This window comes from Moschus berezovskii, chromosome X, assembly GCF_049115385.1.
Source record: "Moschus berezovskii isolate FMDL1 chromosome X, NW_MosBer_1.0, whole genome shotgun sequence".
Taxonomy (NCBI): Eukaryota; Metazoa; Chordata; class Mammalia; order Artiodactyla; family Moschidae; genus Moschus; species Moschus berezovskii.
Window position 1 is genome coordinate 20,894,403 of NC_142488.1, and position 24,958 is coordinate 20,919,360.

A 24,958-nucleotide genomic window follows, 5' to 3' on the forward strand; every position below is an offset into this window, starting at 1 on the left:
TATTCCTGTAGAATAAGGACAAATGGACTTCTCTGAGTGATTCTGCATTATTAGAATTTGTTCAGGAGGGAAGAATCATTAAAGTCTTCTCTGAGATAATGAAGTAACAAAAAATGTATTCTGGCTATTGTGGTACCGTTTTGATATTTTATTGAGTTGCTATTGTTCTTCATTACTGTAACCACAGATTCAAGTCTACAGAATCAGTCTCACTGCTGAATAACACCGCAGGATCCTCTCTGAACTAATTTTAAAACACATTCCTTTGAATCTTCAAAACCAAATTCTTCTGAAACTGGAACTGGGGTTAAATTTAAGTCACCAAGAATTTCATAAAAGCAAAAAACCCTTTAAAGTTTGCATTAAAAATTCATGTGTCTAACTGAACAGCCTTAGTTGGGTGATGATAACAAATATTACCAAAATTTCATTTCACTTCTGGGGGCTTTCTCACAAGAAACTTCTGTTGCTTCATCCCAGACATATTGGAATATTTCATCTCAGCTTGGCAACGCAAGCAGTACCGAGTCAAATGATACAGTCATCAGTTCATTTCATCCTGTTGCAATGAATACCGAGTGTGTATGGCTTCAGATCAGTTCCTGCTTATGTCACTTTCTCCTCATCCACGTTCCTGGATTCACTCTATGGTCATAGAATCTATTGTGTTTTGTTCTCACTCCTTTATTCTTTCATATAACTATGCTGAAAACACTGGATACTGTTCTGTTCTTTTCACTTGAGACAGCTCCTCTCTCTCTACTATAAAGGAACCTTATCAGCAGAAGTTACTTGTAAATGCCCTGGTAAGTCAGCATCAGTGTGACACAAGTAGAATTGCCATCATTGTCTCACTAAGAAGGTGACTAGGAAGGGGAAGGCAGGCAAACATCCTCAGTGGCCATCTGACTGGTCTGGGAATAAGACAGGCCTCAAAGCTTGGTTTACATATCAGAAAACCTTTGTGCCAGAAGCACTGGTCTAATGTGAGAGTGCCAATACTTAGTAAACACTTCTGGAATTCCAGACTTCTTCTGTGGAAGGGTTTCATAAACCATTTTTATAGTGGTCTTTTTGAGACAAGGAAATAGTTTTTCACTCACCTTTTTTCTTCCAACTACTGTTCAGCTTTGGGGACATACTTCAGTTCACTTTTAATGTTCTGGATCTCCGATAGGTTGACTGCAGGCCCTGGAAGTTTCTTAGCTCCTGGAATTGGCTTCTTCTCCTCGTCCGAAGTGGGAGGAGCACCCTAAAGGAAAAATAAAAAGAGAAAGATTTAGCTCACTGAAAAAGACATATGGTCTCTCTGGGTCATGGACATGAAGCTGAAAAAAATTAAAGCAAAAATAACATCAGTGTAATTCTAGCAGACTTTTTCTTGTGCTCTTGTGATCCCCTCAGAGTTTCAAGAAGATCTCGTGCAATTTGAATAAGGCTGGAAGAAAAACACAAGTAATTTCCCCATGACTTAGAAAACACAAGCGTACTGTGTCTGATACAGAATCTGATAACTCATAAAAATTAGCACTAGTGAAAAGGATTTATGTTTCCAAGAGAAGCGTCTTACTTACAAATTTAATCTAGTGGGAAAGAAACCACCTTGCTTGGAAAAATTGAAGGCAGAAGGAGAAGAGGGCGACAGAGGATGAGATGGTTGGATGGCATCACCAATTCAATGTACATGAACTTGGGCAAACTCTGGGAGATGCTGAGGGACAGCGAAGCCTGGTGTGCTACAGTCCATGGGGTCACAAAGAGTCAGACATGACTGAGCAACTGAACAACAACAAAGAATCCACCTGCCAATGCAGGAGACACAATAGACTCAGGTTCAATCACTGGGTCAGGATGATACCCTGGAGTAGGAAATGGCAACCCACTCCAGTATTCTTGCCAGGAGAATCTCATGGATAGAGGAGCCTGGTGGGCTACAATCCATAGGGTTGCAAAGAGTCAGATACGATTGAGCCACTGAGTATGCAGGCACGCACACACGCGCGCACACACACACACACACACACATCATAATATCATAAGATGCCTTAAAGGCAGAATTTGTGTACCGTTAGTACACAGCCACTCTAACAATGACTTGGTCCAGGAGTTTTCTGTTTTTTTTGTTTGGGGCATATTGGCTGCCAGCCTTTGTTTCAATGATGTTTCTGGGGTACAGAAACAAACTGAAACTGACATAAGCAAAACCTCTTTAAATCTGGATGGGAGAGGATGCAGCGGCAGAGCAGGGCTCTCCTCTCCTACCTTGGAAAGTTTTCTGTTTTACATTTTCTGCTTTTCTGTTGTGGCTTTAGAGCAGGAGCACATTCTATACTTGTTTTGGTGGCTCCTCCACCTACTGGTTGGGGCTTCCCTGATAGCTCAGTTAGTAAAGAATCTGCCAGCAATGCAGGAGACCCCGGTTCGATTCCTAGGTCGGGAAGATCTGCTGGAGAAGGGATAGGCTACCCACTCCAGGATTCTTGGGCTTCCCTGGTGGCTCAGCTGGTAAAGAATCAGCCTGCAATGTGGGGACCTGGGTTCGATCCCTGGATTGGGAAGATCCCCTGGAGAAGGGAAACGCTCCCCACTCCAGTATTCTGGCCTAGAGAATTCCATGGACTGTATAGTCCATGGGATCCCGAAGAGTCGGACACAACAGAGCGACTTTCACTTTCACCAGTTACTGATACAGAACCGCACAGGCACACTTGTGGATAGCTGATTAATTCTGAAAATGTCCCATAGTGACAAATCTATGCCTCTGTGTACATACACCAAACACACAGATTAACAGGGGCTGCAAAACAGTAAGATCCATTGCTGTTCGTGGCTCCTAGGACCCCAACTAAGTAGTGCAGATGGTTGCTGGTTAGCTCCTTCCTCCTATTTGCTAGCGGTGAAGTGCCTAGTCTCTGGGGCCCTGGACTGGAGGTGTTGGAGGAACATTTGATCTCTGTGGCAGCCACAAGAGCATGCCTCTCGGATCAGTTTCCTGCAGGGAGGATAATTGAATGACAGCCCCAGCTGCTTTGCCCTGAGACCCGCCCATCACCATGCTGAGGTCACACTTCCCACGGCTGCTTGTGGCCAATGGCTGAGTGTCATAGGATCCGAAGGCGGGCTTGCTTCTGGGAGACCTGGGCCTCCTCTGGGAAGGACTCGAGAATTTTCCTGAGAACAGCACTGTTGTCTAGGTCACTTCAGCCCCACTCTCCGCCCCATGATCCTTCACCTGCATCATGTTTCTCACGACCGTCTCATGTTTCCTGACAAGTGTTTTCCCCAGTAAATACTTTGCCCATTGAATCTCCTCTTTGGGTCTGCTTCTTGGAGGACCAGACTAACAAAGGCCCTCTGTGAAACTGGCAGAGCTCCACCTGCTGGACTAGCAACTGAGTGAGCCAGTTCAGTTATGGGAAAAAGAATAAGAAAGCACACGGTTGTCTCAGGTTCAAGCCCTGTGCCTTACATGTGCCAGCCAGTCCTGTAACTCGGGTAGTAAAGCCCATGCAGTGCTTTAGCCTCCATCGGGCTCCTACATCTAGTTCTCGAATTGTCTGAACCCTAAAGGGAAAGGGAAGACAGCTTCCCAGACTTCAACCACTTATGTGGTACATGTACAGAAATGCTTTTAAATTGTTTATTTAAGGGGCTGAGTAGAAATATAAAATAGTGAGGTGTTTGTCTTCTCCTATAGGCTAGTGGGTTTTCCTCTGGTCATTTTCTTAGGATCTGTCACAGTGCTAATGAAATAGCTAACGTGTCACCCACATGAAATAATAGTCATGCAATGTCAACTCTACCTTTGTAAACACCTGCAGAATGCTATTTCCCTGGGTCATCGGACAGAGCCATAGGCTCAGCTTCCTTGCATCCTTTGCGCACATTCATCATGTATAAATGCAGATTTAGAAGCAGTAGGTAAAACTGTTAAAGCTCCACCTGGAGGGCAAGGTATTCCAAGGCCTTCTTCGTTAGGCTTTTGAAAAGAAATTTTTAACAAGGCTGTAAGGTGTTCTTTTTAGAAAATATATGTGTAGTGGTGAGATGGAAAATGTTTCCTCACTTATAAACATTCCCATGGTTGTTAGGTGGATAGAGCTTAATACAGAAGCATGAAGGAGAAAAATATTTCTAATTCCTCCTGTTAAGTTCCCGGATGAGTCACAGCCACTTTCTAATTTCAAAATGTGCTATATTACCACAATTAACACCTAAAGCCAATGTGTGCAGTTATGTGTCTGTGTGCCAAGATTTATTGTGTGAACACAGTTAAAGGATGAAAATATTGGACATTAGGCATTTTCCTGTAAATTTATTAAAACCTCAGTGCACTGTGATTTTTATTTATCAAGGTAAAACTTTTAACTCTTGATTTGGTAGGGTCACAAATAATGGAAAGTTATAAGTGGATATATTTAAGAAGTAGGTTTTAAGACATTGACTCAGGAAGGGGTTAGTGGTGGTACATACTCTTAGTTGAATCTTCTCTCATCTTCTAAAACATAATGCAAATCAGATTCCATTTTTTTCTATGAATTTGTTATCATAAGAATTATAATACATTAAGGCATGAACAGGCATGGTCCATATGGCACCATTTGGCTGAGTACGCTCTCTTTTCTTTTGTAAGTAGATATTTGAATTGAGAAAGAACATGGAAGACATTCTTTGATTTTAGATAAAACTTGAGAGACAGCTTATCAACCCCCATGCCAGTCCCAATTTCAAGAATGGCTATTGTCAAACAGAAATGTCCCTTTGTGGGGTGACAGAGTGTTTGTAAAATCGAGCAAAATGATGAACCATTTTCCAGCTATCTCACCTTCCTCTTCCTCTTTGCTGCCAGGTGCCCTAACTGAGTTTTCCCCTAAATTCTCTTCTGTACAACACTACAGTCTGATGTGCTCTTTATGCTCAACCACTGAAGACCGAACAATAACAGCAAGCACACTACTAACACATTCAATCCTCACATCAATCTTCAATCCACAACCGTTATTATCCCTGCTCGGCAGTTGAGGAAAGTGAGGCACAAGACTGGGGGGAGGGGTAAGAAACTTGACCATGGCCTCACAGCTAGGAAGTAATGAGGCCAGAATTCAATAGCGTGTTTGCATCGTGTAAAGGGACCAGGTGGAGGGGGAAATAATGAACAGAAAATCCCAATGTGCTATTTTGTGGCTTGATAATGATGGAATTTGAGTCAAAAGTAAGATTTGGGAGACAGAGTAGGGGCTTGTCAGTATCCTTCAGATCACTTTAATCAAGCAGCTGCGTTGTTTTAGGCAAAAGGCTAGCCCATCTTCTTAAGATCTGGTCGTAAGGCTTCTGTGTCGGGCATATGCCAAGTTCTGGCTGGGCCGAGCAGATGGAGAGCGCGTTCCAGCTCTGCAAGTAGAGCAAGGGCTCACAGAGACCGTAAGTGGGTGGGAGGCCCAGCCAGTGCTCACAGGCCTTGTCACATGAGCCATCCTGGCTTCCTGCTAGGGTCCCTCCTCTTCTTCACATCTGAGGTGGTGGTAGGATTGAGATGGGGGAGTTCCTGGCCGTGACAGAGATGGCCTGTTCTGTTCAAGGATAGTATATTATGCCCTCGACTTTAGACAGTAGTTATCTTAATGCAAAGCTAGGCAATGAATCCCAAATCTAAGAAAGTGAGCAAGTCCAAGGTTTTAAACTGGGTAGTAATAAAAAAGCAGGGCTGTACAGGTTACTTGAATTCAGATTCCATTATCCCATTCAAACTATGTGACAAAAGGTGGCTCAGACCTTGTAGCCAAGCCAAGCACCTAACTGTTCCCCTGCAATACTGTTTTCATGAGAACCTTACTCCAACATTCAGCCCAGATACCGCCCCTCCCAAAGATCCCACAAGCTCTTACAATAAAGGATACCACCCTTCACCAGTCTCCCAATCCATGAGCCCCACGAAAAAGATGTAGCTCAACTCAGGAAACATTTCCTGGGGTCTCCGGATCTCTGTGGATAGTTCGCTCCCTCTATCCCACAAAACATGTCAGTTGGCCATCTGTTTATGTGGTTGGTCATAAAATAGGTTTTCACAGCCCAGGCTGTTATGAGGCTTTAAAAGCTATTTTGGAATGTGCTGGAACCATCAGACTGGAAACAAGGCAAGAGTAAAAGCAGATTTCCTACCTGGGACACTCATGTGGAGAGAGTACCCGCTGTAAAGAGGTGAGGACCATGTCTACCACAGAGGAAGATGCAGCACAAGCCTCCAAAACAACCGCCATATCAGTCAACTTAGTGAGAAAAGAGAGTCAAGCTACCTTGCAACTGATTGACAGACACAGCTTAGGAGGAAGCACAGGAAGAAAACCAAATTAAGAAAAACAGATGAATGGAGATGTGGGAAGAATGCCTTTCTGCCCTCCCTTCCACCTCCCTGGGCTATTTTCTTACAACATGCAAAATAATAGGCCCAGGAGTCCCTCATAAAAATTGGATAATGCAGTCAGTGAACAGTCATTTATTGAATACCTGCTAGGTTATGGCATGTCCATTATATCACTGACTTTCCTCACAGAGACCCTTGGAGAAATGGGGGGAGGATCATATTTTGCAAACAGAGGTTCAAAAGGAGAGTTCATGATCATGAGCTAACTGGTGGCCAGATTAGCAGCAGCAGAACTTGAAATTATCTACCATTAAATCAGAGTAGGGCTGGATCTTTTCAGCTTTTATGTTCAAAATGTTACTCATCAAGGGTGACTGAAATTCCAGAACTTAGTAATGTCACTCAAAGATTCTATCTCCTTTCAAAAATTATCTTTCTCTTTATAGGGGTCTGGAACCACTAACTTAGGACCACATCAGTAATTATTTATGAGAAAGAAAAAGGTTAGATGCAGGACAACCAAAGTTTTATTAGGAAATTTTGAAATGCTGATTCTTTTGGACCAAATACCAAAAAGGTCACCTACAAAGTTTAAAGAAGTGTTTTCACCTTTAAAAAAAAATACAGTTTGCAGTGCCCTGTGACTTTATTTATTGCTCCAAGACCTTAACTTTGTTTTCAGACTCAGACTTTCCAAGTTTCATCAGTAAAGTCACAATTGAGGAAAAATATAAATATTTGGATGGGGAACTAGTCTCTATTTTTTGTACCCATGATGAATTTTAGCCCCCATTTTAGAAGACTGGGTATTTGAATTTGGAGGAAAAGTAAAGAATCAGAGGGAGGGGGGAAATACAGAAATTGATAGACTCCCTTGCAAGTTTCTCTTTTCAAAGGAAATATCCAGGGATTGGGGCTTTCTGTTTGAATCCGCAAGTAATTTAATGTGCTTATTACCTGCGTTCCCACCAGGGTTCATTGCTCATCAGAAGCTGTACTAAGTGTATCCTGCTCGATTCAATAAAAGCTTTGGAGCGAAAACTTAGCAAGCTTGTGACGACTACTACTGAACCAAGAGCATCTGAGAGGTTCCACTTCCCCCTGCATATACACATACACAGACGAGCAGACACACAAGCTGACATACACAATGAATAAATAAATGCCAAACTCGGCATCTTCAAGTACCTGGGACAGGCACTTAGAGTCAGCTGAAGGGAAGTGAGGTGCAGTGTGTTTCAATGGTTGACTGAGCAAGAAAGCCAAAGAAAATGTGTGTTCAAGGTGATGACTCCTTGGCCCACATCCACCTGTGCCCTCCTCGTCCTGGAAAGCTGGCCCTCGCCTTGCCTCTGGGCCCTGTCTAGTCAGGATATTGGAGGAGGAGAAAGATGGTGCTGAGTTCTGCCAGCTCAGTTTTCCTCACCTCCTCCATTTCCGGAGTACATTCTTTTCTTCTGGGGGGTTGCCCAGCTCCTGGCCGAAAGGCTCCCATTGGGATATTGATATTTGCCTAAAAGAGAAAGCAGGGAAGATTTAGCTTAAGAGAAGTAAGAAATGGCAATAACATTCTGAAACGGTAATCATTGTCAGGCAAAACAAATCTGAAAAGTACATCTTTAAAGCTTTTCACCTCAAGAAAATTGCTATAATGACAGTACAAAAATATGCAAAGGATAATTTGACTTCCATTTATTCCACATTTGTGGTACTCATCCTTAGGTCTGTGCAGTGATTTCATAGCTCCCTACTGGCTGAAAGATTCGGAAGACAGTTTGTTCTGGCTATTGCCCTCCTGTGGTGCTTAATATTTTCTGCTCTCTGGGATGAAGAAGGAACACATAATTCTAGGAGAGGAGGCAATAGCATTTGCACAAACCATCCCACACCTTAGTCCTTCTTCAGCTTCCTTCAGATTTACCACAGGAGGAGGGCAATGATACCTCCTAAACCACCTCTTCTTCCCATAACGTCCTATAACTATTCTCACACTTCCTTCTGTTCTGTTCTGTTCAGTTGCTCAGTCGTGTCCGACTCTTTGCGACCCCGTGGACTGTAGCCTACCAGGCTTCTCCATCCATGGGATTCTCCAGGCAAGAATACTGGAGTGGGTTACCATTTCCTTCTCCAGGGGATCCTCCCAACCCAGGGATCAAACCCGGGTCTCCCGCATTGGAGGCAGATGCGTTAACCTCTGAGCCACCAGGGAAGCCCCACACTTCCTTAGGTCTCTGTAATTGACACTCTTACCTTCTCCCTGACATACAACTGTGTGGATCAGTGCATGAGGAAAGTGCTGGAAAGTCAAGTTCATTGGTATCACAGATCACAGATTCTTCTCCTTCAAGATGACATACTAATTTCCATCCATTAGTAAAAGTAAAATACCTTCTAGAACACACTGCTGCTAAGTCACTTCAGTCGTGTCTGACTCTGTGTAACCCCATAGACGGCAGCCCACCAGGCTCCCCCATCCCTGGGATTCTCCAGGCAAGAACAATGGAGTGGGTTGCCATTTCCTTCTCCAAGAACACACTAAATATGCTAAACATTAAAGTATGTAAGGAAAATAAATGACACAGTAATTCAGACTTGGGAAAGAGAATATGTAAATTTGAATTTTGTTCATATTTCATCTGTTATCAAAAGGCAAGAATGTTTAATGCAGACCAAAAACATCTTCACCCAGGAGTACCACTCATATAAAACAAGCATTAAGACTTTTCTTTAAGGCAGAATGTATTTTTTTCCACTTGAGATAAAAGTGTTGCCTTATGAGTAATTGGCTATGTGGGCTTGAAAAATTGAAGTTGCACTTTGATGTTATGAATGAAAATGATGCCTGAGCAAAGGGAGCAAAGTATTTTGTTGCTTTATGACTCAATTTAGACACTTTTGGTACCACAGCAAAGGGAATCATTAGGAAGTGTGGTATTTGAAACTGCCTGATATGAGTTCTGTTGCCAGGGGAATGTTTAACTCAAGATAAAGAAAGTATCCAGTGTCCATGTTCATGTGACATGGAGGATCTATGTCCTGTTCTGTGGGACTTTTTCCACATAGAGACTTTAAAACTTTCTTCCCTACTAGAATAAGGCTGATCCCACAGAAAAGAAACAGATTAAAAGTGTTTGTGGTACATATCCAGGGAGGTCCATCACCTTTCCTAGGGCAAAAACATGCCAAGAAGTATTTGGGGTCAGTAGGTATCATATGTTCAAATATAATCACAACACAATTTTAGAGGGAAGCATTTTGCAAATACTAAGGCTGAGCCTTCTATGCTATTTCTCTGCTTACTGGAAGCATCAGGTGACCTTAAGAGCGAGGAGGGGGAGCATAAGACAAGGAGGAAAGTATGTCTTATATGGTGGCAAATATTTTAGCATACTTCATGAATTCCAAAATGCATCTTTTAATATCTCTGAAATCAGAGTACCTTACAGGCAATGATATCTTAATTTTTAATAGGTGCATTGGTTTTATTTCTTAGCAAGAAAATACTGGTGTTTTACAATAGACAGTGTCTTAGATTGGTTGGAATATCATTAGGGTCCTGAAATAAGATCAAAACACTGTAAACAAGACTCACTGAGGATGATATACATTGAACCAATAACTTCCCATTACTACAGTTTGGGTGAAAGAGGGGAAAAGTTGATACATGGATTATTTGGAAAAAAGTTAACTGGCTAAAAGTTTACTTAGATCACCACCACCATCCTTACCCATTTATTAAGCATTTACAGAGGGCATCTTCCTAATAGGAAGTTCAAGTTAGCATAATTGTTTCTGAAATATAAGATTAGTAAGCTAACCCATTTAATCAAGTGTGTATGCTCTATGGTAGGTTGTGGTTTTCAGTAATGGAACATCTAAAAATCATCCAGGATAATGTATTTAGTAAAGCACATGGTCAGGAAATACCACCTTTTCTTGCTCAAAGATTGATTTTAGCAATACATGTGGCTTCTCCATGGTCCATGGGTGGCCTGTGGTAGTAAAAAAGAGCCCACTGCTAGGAGTGGCTACAGCTACTCTCTGCTTGGAAAAGTGACAACTGCTCTGAGTCACATCTTCCCCATTTGTTTAATATGAATATTAGGCTTCATTAGTGGTTTTCAAACCTCTTGTCCATGGAAACCTTCTTTTAAGTAAAGCATGGTGAGACTATCTAAAATGCAGACTCCGTGGAGATGGACCTGCTCTGGCCAAGGTGATGGGGCACCCAGATCCCACCTCCTTCCCCCAAGCCCTGGGCCATGAGCAGTTCCAAGGAACTTGGAGCCCAACCTGACAACCATTGAAAGAGATCATCCCTAAGTGGATGAGTATTGATGTACATTTAAAATGTTCACTCTGCCCATGATTAAGATGTCTGTAATTTACTTTTAACCACTTTAGCATAGACAGTGTGATATTTTATATACCCAGATTGGTTTAAACTGCAGTTGTAGGGAACTCCATTGCTCTAACTGGGAGTTCATCTTCCTGGGGTGGTTAGGTAATAAAATATCACTAAGACTGCATTCTCCAGACTGCTGCTTCAAGTGTTTTCTGTTAGCCTCATCTCTACCAATGCCTGAGACTTTAATGTTTGCAGAAATGTCAAACATAGGTGAGATAATGAAATGACTGTTACAAATGGCTTCTCTCGGTGAAGGTGGAGGAGGTTAAGATATGTAGAGTGGTTAAAATACTTGAGAGAACTTTCCCACACTGCTGAACAGAGTGTAAGAATCTGATGCCTAAAGCTTGCATCTTTAGATTCAGAGCTCAGAAGAGTGATCCCTAGATGGGCCTGTCTCCAGCCATTGATAATGAGGAATTCCAGCTTGCAGCTGCCAGCCTGGGGCAACAGAATCCCCACAGGAATCTCTTCTGCAAACTGGCAGTCACTCAGAGCACTTACAGGGGCAAGAGGTGAGGCTTCCTCCAGCTCACAGACAGACTGTGCAGGTGGTTGCTGCTTCTTTGCTAACAGATGTGTGTTAACAGAGTGGCAGAGTCGTGTTGGGACTAACTGCCACCTGAACCTGGCGGTGATATTGTGGAACAGTGACTGCCTCTCCCCCACCCCCACCAACTGCCATGTTCCCCCCAAACCCCAAGATTCAGCCGAAGTTGTTGCCACACTTTCATTCTTACCACAAACTTCTGAGGTTCAGGCTGTCATCTTCATTTTATTCACAAAGAAACTGAGCCTCACGGAGGTTAGGTGACATACTCAATGCCACACAAACAGTTCAAGAAAAAGCCAAGATTCCAGATCCACATTACCTGACCTTAGGGACAGACTTTTTCACTCTATCAAACTCCTCTCCAAAGAGCTCTTTTCACTTGACCAAAGTTAACTCTAACCACTCTCATATTCTCTAAACCGGCTCTAAAATTGCAAACTCACACCTTGAGAATGGCCTTGAAAAAGGGGCACACAAATGGATAATTCTAGAATAGCTGTCAAAGGACCACTGGAAAATGAGCCATTAATTAACTGGCCTGATGCTTTTTCATCTTTAAGGCATCACTCAAAAAAACCAGGAACCTAAATGGGTTGTTTGACAGGAAATATTGACAGGATCCACAGCAGCCTATGAACATGTCAAGTATCCAGTCGTTAACATACACACCAAGGGAATGTCGGCAGAGTGCTTTGTAAATGATTAGAGATGATTCATTAATATAATTGTAGGGCGGTGATATCTGAGTGACAAATTATAGACTAAATTAGAGCCATAGGAAAATTCCGTATAATTTGAACTTCATAGAAATGTATAGACCTTTAGCTCTCTGTTTTTATCCCACTGGTGGGAGAATTGTGTCATGTTCTTTCTTTCTTTCAGTGTCCTGCTCTGTTTGAACACAAACAAAATACCTTCTCAATGACTTGATCTTTCCATCTGCAAACTGAGAATCGTATTCACTACTCAAAATGGGTTTGGAATATGAGCTACATTTTTATGAAAGAGTAAATAAACACAGAAATCAATGACCTTGGATTGATATAAGGTTGGATTTCCTTCTTTATATAGATTCTGCATAAGTGTAAAGGAAGTGGGCTTTTATTTTTCTTTTGTAACACATTCTCTAGCATTTTTTCCATCCTTGAGATGCATTCATCTTAGATATTTTTAAATATGCCTCTGACACAGCAGACCCAGTGCATCACTTTCCCAAGCTATACATAATTTGTTACATCCTCAAAGTTGGGAATGGAAAAAATCCACTAGATCATCTTTTGCCAGAACAGGATACAGTTCCCTGATAATAGACCTATCTGATGCGAAATGAATACTACACTTGATCTCACCAGGTGAAGAAAAGCAGAAAGAATTCCCTGTAAGTTAATTCCACCAGTCCCTTAATTATTTGTATTGTTCTCCTGCTTGGTTCCGGGCTTTGAGCCCGAGAATTCTGGAAACAGTATTCCCTCCAAAGCCACTCCTGTGTGACTTACAAAGCAATGACATCTTTACCCAGTGGGTTGGGTTTTGATCGCTGCCAGCCACTGAGTACTGACAATCCCACTCCACTTTGCTTTCCAGAGACATTGTCTTCTGATCTCCCCCTCCTTTTGGTCCCCACTCCACCTCTCTTTTTAGTGTTCAGGCTTTTGGAGTTTCCTCCCATTACATATTTGTTGCAGATGACTCCCTGTGGGTTCTAACTTTCATTTTCAGAAGTTTCCAGCAGCTCCTGCCAGAATCTATAGCATCCCCCATGCCTTTCTCCCATCCCGCATGTAGAAGAACCCCTACAGGGTTGCATTTTGCAGTATTTCTTCCTGTGCTTTCGTATTCTTACATCCTAGTCCTTCTCTGAATGGAGCAGGGTATGGCATTTTGAGATTTCTAGCATCTTCACAGAAGATTTTCAGAAAGAGATGTGTTTTTCCTATATCTAACTAAAAACTAAGATTTCTTATTAAATATATTAGCCCAAATTAGGAAGACAGACACACACACACACACACACACACACATACACACACCATCTAAAATATATTTAACCCGTTTTAAAATAAAATCCTATATCACTGGAATACATAACTTCTTTATCTGTAGAGATTCTTGAAATGTGAAATGGATTCAGAATATACAAAACTTTCCCACTCAACACCGTTTTGAGAAACTCCCACTCAGTCCCAGTTCTTCACTCATGATGTTTCATATTGAAAGGTTTTTTTTTTTTTCCCCCTCTGTTCTCAACACTTTTTGTTCTCTTCCATAATTTCCTGAGTGACTCAACCATAGTCTTGTCATCCAGGGAAAAGCAGATTTCAAGAATGTGCTGTACAGCTATTAAGATAATGTATACAATTGGTTGGAGGTAGGTTATGTTTCTGATGTACTTGTGGATGTCAGCCTCAAAAAATGACATCTTTTAGTCAGTATATGGCTGCTTGCCTCATGTCACCAATATGGTGGGCAGAGCAGCAAAGATCACCAACTGGAAGTAGCTCTAGAGTCAAATTGCTCCATTTTAAGTTCTGGCTGTACTTCAAAGAAACCAGCATTGGAAATCATTAACAATGGATTACAGTGGTTTACCTAAGAAAGAAACAGTAGATCCAAGGTCAAAAGAAAAATGTGATAAATGAAAGTTCATTTTTTCTCTTTTACAAATTAAAATAAAATAGTAAAGAAAGGTATGTATCATCACTATTATTTTTAGCTTTCATAAATGTATTTGATTAACTGACAAACCATGGGTGGTGATAAGTCTCTTTCTTTGTACCAAGGACTGTCATATACCTGAAATGTCTTTTTAAACTGAAAATTGTAAATAGGATTAGAGTCCCTAACACCTGTCTGTAATTATTTTTGTCAGGCTGTTTTCTTCTTCCATAGAGCCTTTATGCCTTGGACAATGGAAAGTGGAAGAGCAATGGTAATGGATGGGGAAAGAAAAGAAGTACTAAAACTAGGGGGATCAAGATATTCTGTTCTACACATGGATTGGGTGACAATGGAAACTTCCCATGGTAAGAGGCCACACACTAACTAATGACACAAGGCTCATATAATCATTCCTCTAAAATGTATGATAAAGAAGTTAGGTCTAGTTTCACAAGCAGCTTGATTAAATCAATTAAGCAGAGTGATGGGATTCAGTGGTCATGGTCATTTTTATTTCCAGACCATGTTTGTCACTGAGTCACTGTACTTTGTACTTTTCACTCCTAACCCACTTACATGTAAGGTAACTAGTAATCAGTGGAAACTGTTAGCTGCTTCTGCTGAAATGCTGATAACTGTTCTGCATGTCAGTTTGAGGGCTTTAAAAGGGAGGATTCAGCGTCTATAAAATGGTAATTCTCTCTCAAGTAGTCTTGGTCAGTATGATTATCCTTCAGAAGGTCTGCTGCCACTCCTCCATCCTTAATCTGTGTGCCGAGGTGGAGATAGTATGCAATGAGACTGGACAGTTTTGCAGGGTGGTTCCTGACATGGGCTTTGGGATCAAACAAGTTGGGTTCAGCTCCTGACTCTTCTACTCACATGCTGAGTGATCCTGAGTGAGTTCTTTTGCTTCTCCAAACCTTTCATTATAATCCATGAAATCCCATTGCATTGTGCCAAGTACATAGTAAACCTGGAAGAAACTGTGACTATTATTATCTGCTGGGAGCCAGCACGTGAGATCCCACCCATGACAAGGTCATGAGGAGAAGACCTGACAAGCAAGGCAGATCAGGACTTCAAGGATTTCAAAAAGCTGCCCCGGCGCTCACCTTAAAGATGATATCTGTCTTTCTGATGCTTATCTTTTTGACTGCTGTCTTTGTGACTGCTCCTTAATTTCTGTGACACAGGCAGAAGGCCTTCCCCGATCTCTTTCCAAATAAAATCAACTTGTTTATGCCCTTGGCACTAATGCACATGACTGCTCACAACACCTTAATCATAAATAGCATAAAGAACCTGATCACACAAAAAGCCCTAATAGATAGAGCCCTTCGGGGGGTGAAGAAGCCCTATTAAAGAATATAAAAAATATTATTCTAGAAGTTGTTACTGAATCCACGTTTGCTAGCTGTGTTTTTGCTCTTGATGTAGAAATTATTGTTACTATAGTTGGAATTTAGAATAATAAGAGTTTAGCCCTAGTGTAGAAACCATAAGACAATTGTAATATTTAACCAGGAATGCGAGGCAGAGGCTGCCTCACCGGAGCCACAGAGTCTGTGTGTAGTAACTAAAAAAGAACCATTGTGTTAAATTTCTAATATGCTGCAACCCGTTGAACCTTTACCCTATGAGATTATAACTTTTCTGTTTTCTGTTTAGCTCAAGGCAAGTGGAAAAATAAGAATAGCTTACAAGAAACAGCTTTGCATTCACCTAGCTTGTAAGAAAAGGTCATGAGATGTTAATAGGCCTCAAGGCCAGAAGATAATATATTAATATCTACTATAAAAAAGACTCTAGTATCAAATACCTTCAATGTATAAATGCTATTAAGTTTTTAAAGGACTCTGGAGTATAAGTAAGTTTGTTTGAAGAAATTTAGTCTGTTCAACTTGAAAAAAATAAATAAATAAAATTGGAAAAAAATTAAAAAAAAAAAAAGACTCTAGTAAACAGAGAAGTATGCGGAAAATATTCTGGTTTTGTAAAGGGCAAAATGACGTAATGTTAAGCTGACTTTGTTCACTGCCCCCCTTTAGAATTGTACTAGTTTAGGATATACAAACACTGATGCAAAAAAATAAATTAGTCTTGATTCAGCACTCAACCAAGACTCGACTCGCTTTGTTTTCTTTCTTTTCTCGCCAACGCCGCTCATCCTGAGGGTATCCCTGGACTCAACCGAAGCGGGGACTTCGGTAATTATCATCCTAATAATAAACCTTAGAAATTAGTCTCAAGAAGTTCATAGATCATATGGTAGTTCTATTTTTAGCTTTTTGAGGAACCTCCATACTGTCCTTTTAATAACTATCTGTAATGTTGAAATATCTGTAATCTTGTCCTTTATGGTGTCTGTAATGGTCAAGATCAAATTGTGAAAGGTAACAGTTATTACTATTTTAAGCTAATAGGTTTTAACCTGTAAGTGTGACTTCCAAACTGATTTAAGGCAGACTGGCATACAACAAAGGGGTATAAGTAAATTCGACCAAAGTAAAAAGTTCGTAGACTGTTAGAGGCTGGGCAGAGGCAGCATTTAACGCAACATCACTCCCACCCAGCCCCCATGCCCTTTGCAGCTCACAAGGACCATGGGGGCGTGAAGTCACAGAGCACAGCTATGACTAGGACACAGGACTGTTTCCTGTTCAACCATGAAACTCTCAGATCCCATGGGAAAGGACAATAATACTCCACTCACTTTGATCATCAATGGAGAAAAAGGGCCATTGATGACCCAGAGAACATTGGCTCTCAGTGGGCTGAGGCCCCGGAGAGGCCCCATGATACCTTCCAAACGGGGTGTGTTCAGGAGGCAGGGGAAGGACAGGCAGGTGCTGCCAGTGGTCATTGTCACTTGGTCTCATTAGACTTAGTGAACAGAACGCTAATGGGGTTAGATTTCCCAGCAGCTCTAGCTTGCCCCACCACCTGTCACGTCAGATTCTTTCATCTGAAGGTATCAGATCCACCGTGCCTAGTGTGCTGAGGTTACCTTGGTTGCAACTCCATTCCCATCAACAGTTTAAGAAGGGTTTTAAGAAGCAGACTACAGAGTACAGAACCAGGGTCAGCAAACAACAGCCCATGGGTCAAATCTATCCTGCCACCTATTTTTGTAAATAAATTTTCACCGACACATAGCCACTCCCATTCACTTGTATATCGCCTATGGCTGCCTTTGTGCTGTCACAGTAGAGTTGAGTAGTGCTACAGAGACCCAGTGATCTGTAAATCTTGAAGTATTCACTATTTGGTCCTTTACAGAAGAGGTGGGCCAACAACCAGTCCAGAACCTTACCAGCTGCTTGGAAGACTAAGGCCCTCTCCAGGCTATGGAAGGATTAACTGATTTCTTCAGGATATTTTTATGCCCCTGGCATAAGTGAGATTTCATTAATACAACTGAAAAGAAATGTAGACTTAGACTCTTCTTATAATTCAAAGGCAGTCTCTTCTTCAATGTGAATGTGAAAGACAACTATCCATGTCCTCTAAGGGTGGGTCTCATTCTGGCCTCCCTCTTACTCTGGGGCAGGGGGGAGACGGAAGCAGCTGAAGAGAAAGCAAGGCCATTCCATGCATTACTTGAATAATTAGAAGAGCCATCTCTTAAGGACTTGGTGTGCTGTAAACCAGGCACTTGCTGTACATTATTTTGTGTATTCATTATAACAATCCAGTTCAGGAGTATGACTGTCCTTATTTTACAGAAGGATAAACTAAGGATGGACTAAGGTGAGTGAATGGCCAGGGAGAGATCTGTAACCATTTGACTTCATGTTGTCTGAAGCACACAGGTACAGTAATTCAATTACCTATGCCTGACTGCTAGAAGTATGGCTGACAGTAGCATCAATTTGCTCAATCCAAACAAAATAGTGATCTAGCCATTACTTCTAGAAGTTTGCACTGCAAAATACTATCCTACAAGATACTCATTTCAAAGGTCCAATATGTTTAAAAAGTATTGCACATATCACTGCCTTCTTGGAAATTACAAAGTCATTAGCAAGTTATGGACTCTGAGAAATCCTGCAGTAAGGATCCTGTTCAACTTTGCTTAATGCAGTGTTTCCACACACTTTTTCATGGAACTCTTTAATTAACAACATCCCACAAAACAACTCTTCCAAGAGACATACTTCGGGAACCACATGATTACAGTGATGATGATTGATAATAATGGCTAATATTTATTGAGCAGTTACAATAAGCCATGGATTGGCCTAGGCATTTACACATATGGATTCATTTAACCCCCACAACAACCCTATGAGCTCACATGTGATGAATTCCCCACTTGACAGATGAGGAAACTGAGGAACAAAAAGGATGAAATAAGTTGCCCAGTCACATAGTCCTAGAGACCATGAGCCCCTCAAACTCCAGGATCAGGTTTCAATTCATCTTTGCATAGCTGACACTTAGTATGGTGACTGGAACAAAGCATGGGCCCAGAATATGACAGCTGAACTGGATTAGAGATAAGATCCTAATAAAAAGAAGTGGCTAGAGTGTGTTGAATAGAATATTTAAGATCTTTAGTATTTATACAATGAGGGCACTCCCTCATCAGTTGAGGTTTCTATTTGTTCTGCACAAGACCATACCCTAGACAATGTTCCTACAATAAAGCATTTTGTACTGTGTAACCATTTTCATGTTTTATTTAATAGACCCTACTTTAGATTAATGTGAGATGATAGGAAAATATCAGGTAGTGCAGATCCTATTTAACCACAAGAAATAAAATTTCATTTGAAGGGGCATTAAATTAGGCTTTCTGTCTGCCATAAAATACATTGAAACAGGTGTTACCACATCCATAAGGAAGTACTGTATCGCCTTTGTTGGTAGAGTAGATGGATTTTTTTAATTTTATTTTTATTTTTTAACACAAAAATCATTTTGTATTGGAGTATAGCTGATTAACAGTGTTGTGATAGTTTCAGGTGAACAAGGAAGGGACTCAGCCATACATATACATGTATCCTAGATGGAGTTTTAAAAAATGCAGTATAACAACAGCTATTATGAACAGTCAATGGGAGTTTTATAAATATTGTCAAAATTAATAGATAGAATACTGATGAGTTTTCATTGTAGATTTGAGGGAGGCCAGGAAGCACTAAGGGAGAAAAATCAACACATTTTCAGCTGTAAAAGGAAGAGAAGAAAACGCAGACTGAGAGACTATGTTTTTATGTTCTGCAAAATAAAAAGGAAACTTTATGTTTAGCACTTCAAGAGCTTCAAATGCAGTGATTAAATGGTATTATTTTTTGTCTTTAATATACAGCATAGAGCATTCTTGAATGATTATTATAATAACAGTCTGACCCTTAATGAGGGCTTACTGTACTGTTTTAAGCATCTTCTGTGTGCAGCCCTAGGAGGTGAGTGCTGTTCCCTTTTTACAGATGTGGAAACAGTACAAAATGGATTAAGGATTCAAGCTCCAGTAATCTCTGGCTTCACAGCCTGTACCACTAACAGCTATACACACTGGGTAACACAAACGGTTCAAAGGCTCAAGGATGCCTATAGGCCTGGGAGACAAAATGAAGTCCACCACCCATGTCAGGCACATCAGAGACTCGTTAGATGTACACCAGAGGGCAAGCAAGGCAATGCAAAGTTGATTCCTGGCCGATAGGCCCTTCCTGGGTGATTTGTTCTATGACAGGTTTTCTGAGGTTATTATACATCTTGCCACTCAACGACCCCCTCCACTTAAGGTTATGCATTATCATGGCAGGTAAAGAAACATCCCTCCACCCACTTCCACCACCTGTGTGTGCTAGGATCCTTCACCTCACAACCTGACCACATACATGTCCCTTCAACATATAGTCAGTTGCTTATGAATAGGTGTATGTGTGATGGTGCATCAGATCCCAAGTATTCAGGAGCTGCCATATGCTCTGCAGTATTCATGAAAGTCCAGGAAAAAAAAAGTTTAAAAGTTCCATTAGAAAAAGTACAGATAGCTCCATTTTGATGGAAAGGAAAGACGGAATTTTGCAATAAAGCATTGTGCCCAGCATCTCAGGGTGGGAGCCACTTGAGAGTTAAACACTGAGCTCTTAAGAGAAATAACAAATTTAGTATTGAGTCAAAACAAATACTAAAAGCTTTCTCCGTAACTGTGTTCGGGCTCCAAAATGCTTGCTTCCTCCTCCCCTTATTGTAGGTAACACTTAAGTCTGTTGAAACAATCAAAGAATTTGTTTGCTGGGAGGGCGTGAGGAGACCTAATAGAATACAGACTTTAAAAGATAAACACCCAAGCCTTGGGAAGAACACTTGACAAGAAAAGGACGGTTTTCAAGAACCATGTATTCTAAACAGATGAGTCAATAAACTCAATTGGATCTAAAAATGAAAATGGAATTTTAAAATTTCTATCAATGATCATATCAAAAACTGACACACCAAAAAACATATAAAAAACATGTGCACTACATTTTTGTAGAAGGCCATTTAATTCTCATTCATAAACTTTGAGTCCCTTACAAGTATGCATATTTACACAGAAACAGCTTCTCCCTTCTCAGCTGTACATTACCAGCCTTTTTTCTTCCTGAATTGTACCTTATACAAGTCTTTCCTCTCTCTTTGAAGTTAATCATCAGGTGGGTGAACGATCACAGAAAGTCTGATTTATTAAGTAAACAGGATGGAAGTTGCTGATGCGAACACGCAAATCTGTCTACTCACCTGGATGGCTCTGACATTGGAAACTGGCTGTTTCGACATATTGACGTGGTCCTATCCCTAAAAAAACAAGTAAGAAACTGTTAGAGGTGGTGGCTTTCAGATTCTCAGGAGTGATAAATTTGAATTTAACTCATGATTCAGCTGGGCGGTCACCCCTTTCACTGGCCATATATTCTTTCAGTCTCAGTTTCCGGTTACTTAGAGACTCTCCTTCTTCAGGCCTCAAGGAGAGGGAACACTAGAGCACTGGATAAATCATTCAGGAGGAGAAATGCTGAGATGCCTCACCCCTGATGCTCCTGATAGGCAATCAGAAACTTGAAAGGCGCTATCATCTCCTTCCCTGCCCTCCTGCCCTCCTGCCCAGAACGGCAAGGCAGAGAGGTTGTGGGAATAAAACACCTTTGTTTGGGGCCTCGGAAGCTTTCTGCTTGAAACTGAACTGTTGATCTGAACTGAGTTGTTGCCAGGGCTGTGCAGTCAATCCATGGGGAACGCCTCCCCTCCGTCAAATACCCAGGGAGAAATGGCCCATACTTCATTCCTATTACTGAGAGGCTCTCTGCTCGCTGGGCACATGTCTGTTCCAACCAGAGACCTGGGGGCCGCATCTCCCTGCTCTGTGCGTCCAGAACCTGGGCTCTGTAAACCCGGCAGCTCGCAAGCAAGCTTTTACCTCCGTCTTCTTTGCTTTTAATGAAACACTCTCCGGAAGCACATAGGACTTACGTGACAGTGTCAGATCCCCAAGGTGTAGCAGTGCTTCCTTCTGAAAGGACCTTTGCTTTCTTTCAGTTGAAGACCTGACTTCGAGCCCACTGACTAGTGGTTGTGGTCTACTGGGGCTCAGGGAGCAGGGAACAGCCCAGCTCTGTATATGTGTTGTTTTAGCTTGGTCTATTAAATATGACAGGGTGAAGTGGTAAAGTTTGAAATTCAGTGAATTAAAACCATGCTGCTTTTTAAACCCCAAACTGTAAACTGGGTTGATTAGCGTTTCCTCAATTGACTGGTGTAAGTGTGTGGGTTACTGGTGAGTAATTGAACACAGCAGTGTCTGCATTCACCACAAGTCCATGTCACCTGGACTATGTCAGTCAACATCTTGAGGCCCATTTCCTCTTTAAATTTTACCTGCTTCACAGGTTGTGGTAAGAATCAAAATGACATAAGGGCCCTGAAAATGCCTTGTGAAGTATATAAAGCATGATGCAAGTATTTGTTTTACTGCCATTGCTTTTAGCTGGAGACCTTTAGTTCTTTACTGCTATACAGTTTTAATAGAGTAAGAATTGCGATAGTGATGCCCCACAACACTTCAGAAATAAAAGATCTGAGAACTCTGAAAAAATCTTCAAAGTGTTAGGCTCTATTATATGAAGTTAAATTATTACATAATTTTTTAAACTCTCTTAAATAGTACATTTAACTATATGGTCTTTGGAATCACATACCTTTCAACAATTTTTTTTTAAAGTTCTACCTGAATGTTTTGGTAATATATAGATATAGCCACCATGCGCAAGGGTCTAGGTAGAATTATTTTCAATATGGTTAAAAAAATTAAAGAGCTATCACAAGTCAAATAATCAGGAATGCATTTTGCTCTGTGATATGTTTCAGATAGATTGCTGTCTTTTCTGCAGTGTAAAAAAGTCAATGAAGAATTTTAAATTTTTGGATCTAGGACACAAAGCTCAATTTAAAAAAGAAAAGCTTTGTAGTTTAATATTTAATGTTTCTATTCCTCAAAAGCTATTAGAAGTCACCCAAAGCAATAATTCTCACAGGACTTTAAATATCTCATCCTATAGCTTTCTCTATAGGTGTACAATTAAAGTTTAACTATTAACACTTGAGAACTTTAAAAAAATGTATGTCAATTTGAAATTTGGGGATTAGGAATTTCTTTATGTTACTACAATAGCAAGTTGAAATGTGAAAAAATAAGGCAATGAATGATTGCATTTGTACTGCATGGATTTTTTTTAATTAGACTGATTTTGCTTTTTGCTAAACTGGATTCGTTGTATGTTGTGGACCCCTCAGCCTAACAGATGAATATTCCTCGGGCCTTGTCTCCAATACAGCTTTGGCATAACCTTATTTGCGTACAGATTCCTTCTCAACATATATGTCAGTCTGTGAGAGAGACATCTCTAGAAAGTTGGTCAGATCCCAGCTCTCATTCCTTGCAAACAGCTAGATAACATTCGTGTTAATCAGTTCTGCAGCCCATCCTGCTGTCCTCATTATTCTGAGAGAAATCAGGGCAAAGCACACCGGTGAATAAAAATAGACAGTGTTCCCTCGCTCTTTCATGGCCCTGCATTCACCTCCATTAGGGATGCAGGGTGTGGAATGCACCTTCCTTCTGCTTCTGCATGCTTCATCCTGGGCCCCCAAAAACAAAGCTATGCCTTAGACATACAACTCCACTCACATCGGGACACAGCTCTGCATCCAAGGAGATATTCTTTGCTGCTGCTGCTGCTGCTAAGTTGCTTCAGTTGTGTCCGACTCTGTGTGACCCCATAGATGGCAGCCCACCAGGCTCCCCCAGCCCTGGGATTCTCCAGGCAACTCTTTAGAGCACCTCTATTACTGCGTCTCCTAGTTCTGGCTTCAGTTGGAGAACACAGACAGTTTGACCAGGAGTGTATGGACTTTTACAAAGCCTATATTATAATGGAAATGCTTGCCAGTTTAGCACAGTTGAATTTTCCTGGCACTTGTGCAAGTCTGTGGGGATCTTTAATGGTCTATACGCTGAGTCATGAACAATATTCCTCAGCTGGTATTTGATTGGACAGCATCTAATATCTGACTTCTAAATAAGACTTTTTCACGTACTAAACATTTGTCAACATTAATAGCACTAATTTAAGAAGAAGGGAGTCAGAGGAAAATAAATCAATATATGGAGCAAGGGGGCTTTGTTTGTTCTTTTTAAAGGTCAATTAAGTGGCTACAGCTCAGTCTCACAGGGAGTTATCTTCTGTCCTGCAGCTAAAAATAATTCCCAAGAAGGGTGCAGAAAGATGTTCAGCTGTCCAAACTAACTCTTTATTCAGCTCTGCATGAGATGTGCCGAGAGGGAAGAGGTGCCACGTATCAGCCTCTGGTGCCCACACAGAGAGACAGGGTTGCTGCCCTCTCCTCTGCTGGGTCTGGGGAACGCTGTGATCGAAGGGGGGCTTTCGAAAAGATGGGTCTGGAGTATTAACAGTTTTATAAGTTGATACAACTTTATCACTGAGGTCAAGCCTGGCACTTAGGGAGAAGAGAAAAGCGTTTTAAACTTGTAATGTGTTAACAGCTCTGGCAATGATTTGTGTTCAGGTAAACCAAAGAGCTAGAGTAGCTTTTCTCTGCCCTCAGTTCTCCTAATTATTTCTAGGCTTACAGCTTGAGTCGGGTCTGCAGCTGATCAACTGCAACCCTGGCCATAAGAATCAAAATGACATAATGATCAGGGTCAGAGTCATCTTAGCTGGACCATGGAAATTTTCTTCAAGTCACTACCAATGAAACCTACTTCTAGTTCAATATCCTTTCAACCTCCCCACCCTCCAAACAATTTCGAAAACAGAAGCAGCAACATCACCAATGGAGAGTGAATTTACAAGGAAGCTACACCTTCTAGTTACAAGCCTGCAAAGTTAGAAGGAGCCACTTCAAGTTAGGTAGCCAGGGAATTTCTTTCAGAAAATCCGGTTGCCCAAGGTGAGTCCTCCTGCTTACCTGCTTTGTGTACTTGTTTCCTGCCTGAGGAAAGTCCCAGGCAGCCAGGTACAAGGATACAAGGCTCCTCAGTGAGTGGAAGGGACGCCGGGTGTCCTCTGAGCTGTGATCTCGGCTCCGATGCTTTTCATGTGGCTGAAATAGCTCAAGCGATCTGTGCTTCACCCGGTGCTGAGAGCTGCTCCGGGCTCGGGGCTGGAGGGGAACTCGGTTTAAGGATAAGTGTTAAAGAGAATTCCTGTCATAGTTCACAGTTGTTCTTCCTAAATATAGAGTTTGATACAAGCCATACGCTGCCTCCAAAAGGCTTGACCGTGCTGAAAGCAGGGCTCAAATGTCAGCCGGAAGGTGGCTCTGGAATCTTACTGCCCTCCTCATCTTCCAGAAGATGCTGGCTGCGTTTTCTCACAAATTCTGAGGGGGCACAGGCAAGTTTGAAAAGTAGGAAAAGTTTCTATCTTTAGCTTTATTACCCAGAGGCCAGAAGACCAGGAGT

General features: G+C 41.4%; 1 protein-coding gene and 1 long non-coding RNA gene across 2 annotated transcripts in view; one reads left to right on the plus strand and one right to left on the minus strand.

Moving 5' to 3' along the window:
• LOC129564387 (uncharacterized) overlaps nt 1-14,319 on the plus strand; it is a 69,161-nt gene extending 54,842 nt beyond the window's left edge. Inside the window, exons 2-3 of the long non-coding RNA XR_008687488.1 lie at nt 12,205-12,370; nt 14,192-14,319. This is a non-coding gene — a long non-coding RNA (uncharacterized LOC129564387). The remainder of the gene's footprint in view (nt 1-12,204; nt 12,371-14,191) is intronic.
• SMPX (small muscle protein X-linked) overlaps nt 1-24,676 on the minus strand; it is a 56,525-nt gene extending 31,849 nt beyond the window's left edge. Inside the window, exons 1-4 of the mRNA XM_055438338.2 lie at nt 24,463-24,676; nt 20,719-20,775; nt 7,788-7,874; nt 1,104-1,252 (exon numbers count right to left, since the gene is read on the minus strand). Of these exons, the coding sequence (XP_055294313.1) occupies nt 1,118-1,252; nt 7,788-7,874; nt 20,719-20,757 (261 nt within the window). The 5' untranslated portion in view covers nt 20,758-20,775; nt 24,463-24,676 and the 3' untranslated portion in view covers nt 1,104-1,117. The remainder of the gene's footprint in view (nt 1-1,103; nt 1,253-7,787; nt 7,875-20,718; nt 20,776-24,462) is intronic.
• Between the last annotated feature and the right edge of the window lie 282 nt (nt 24,677-24,958).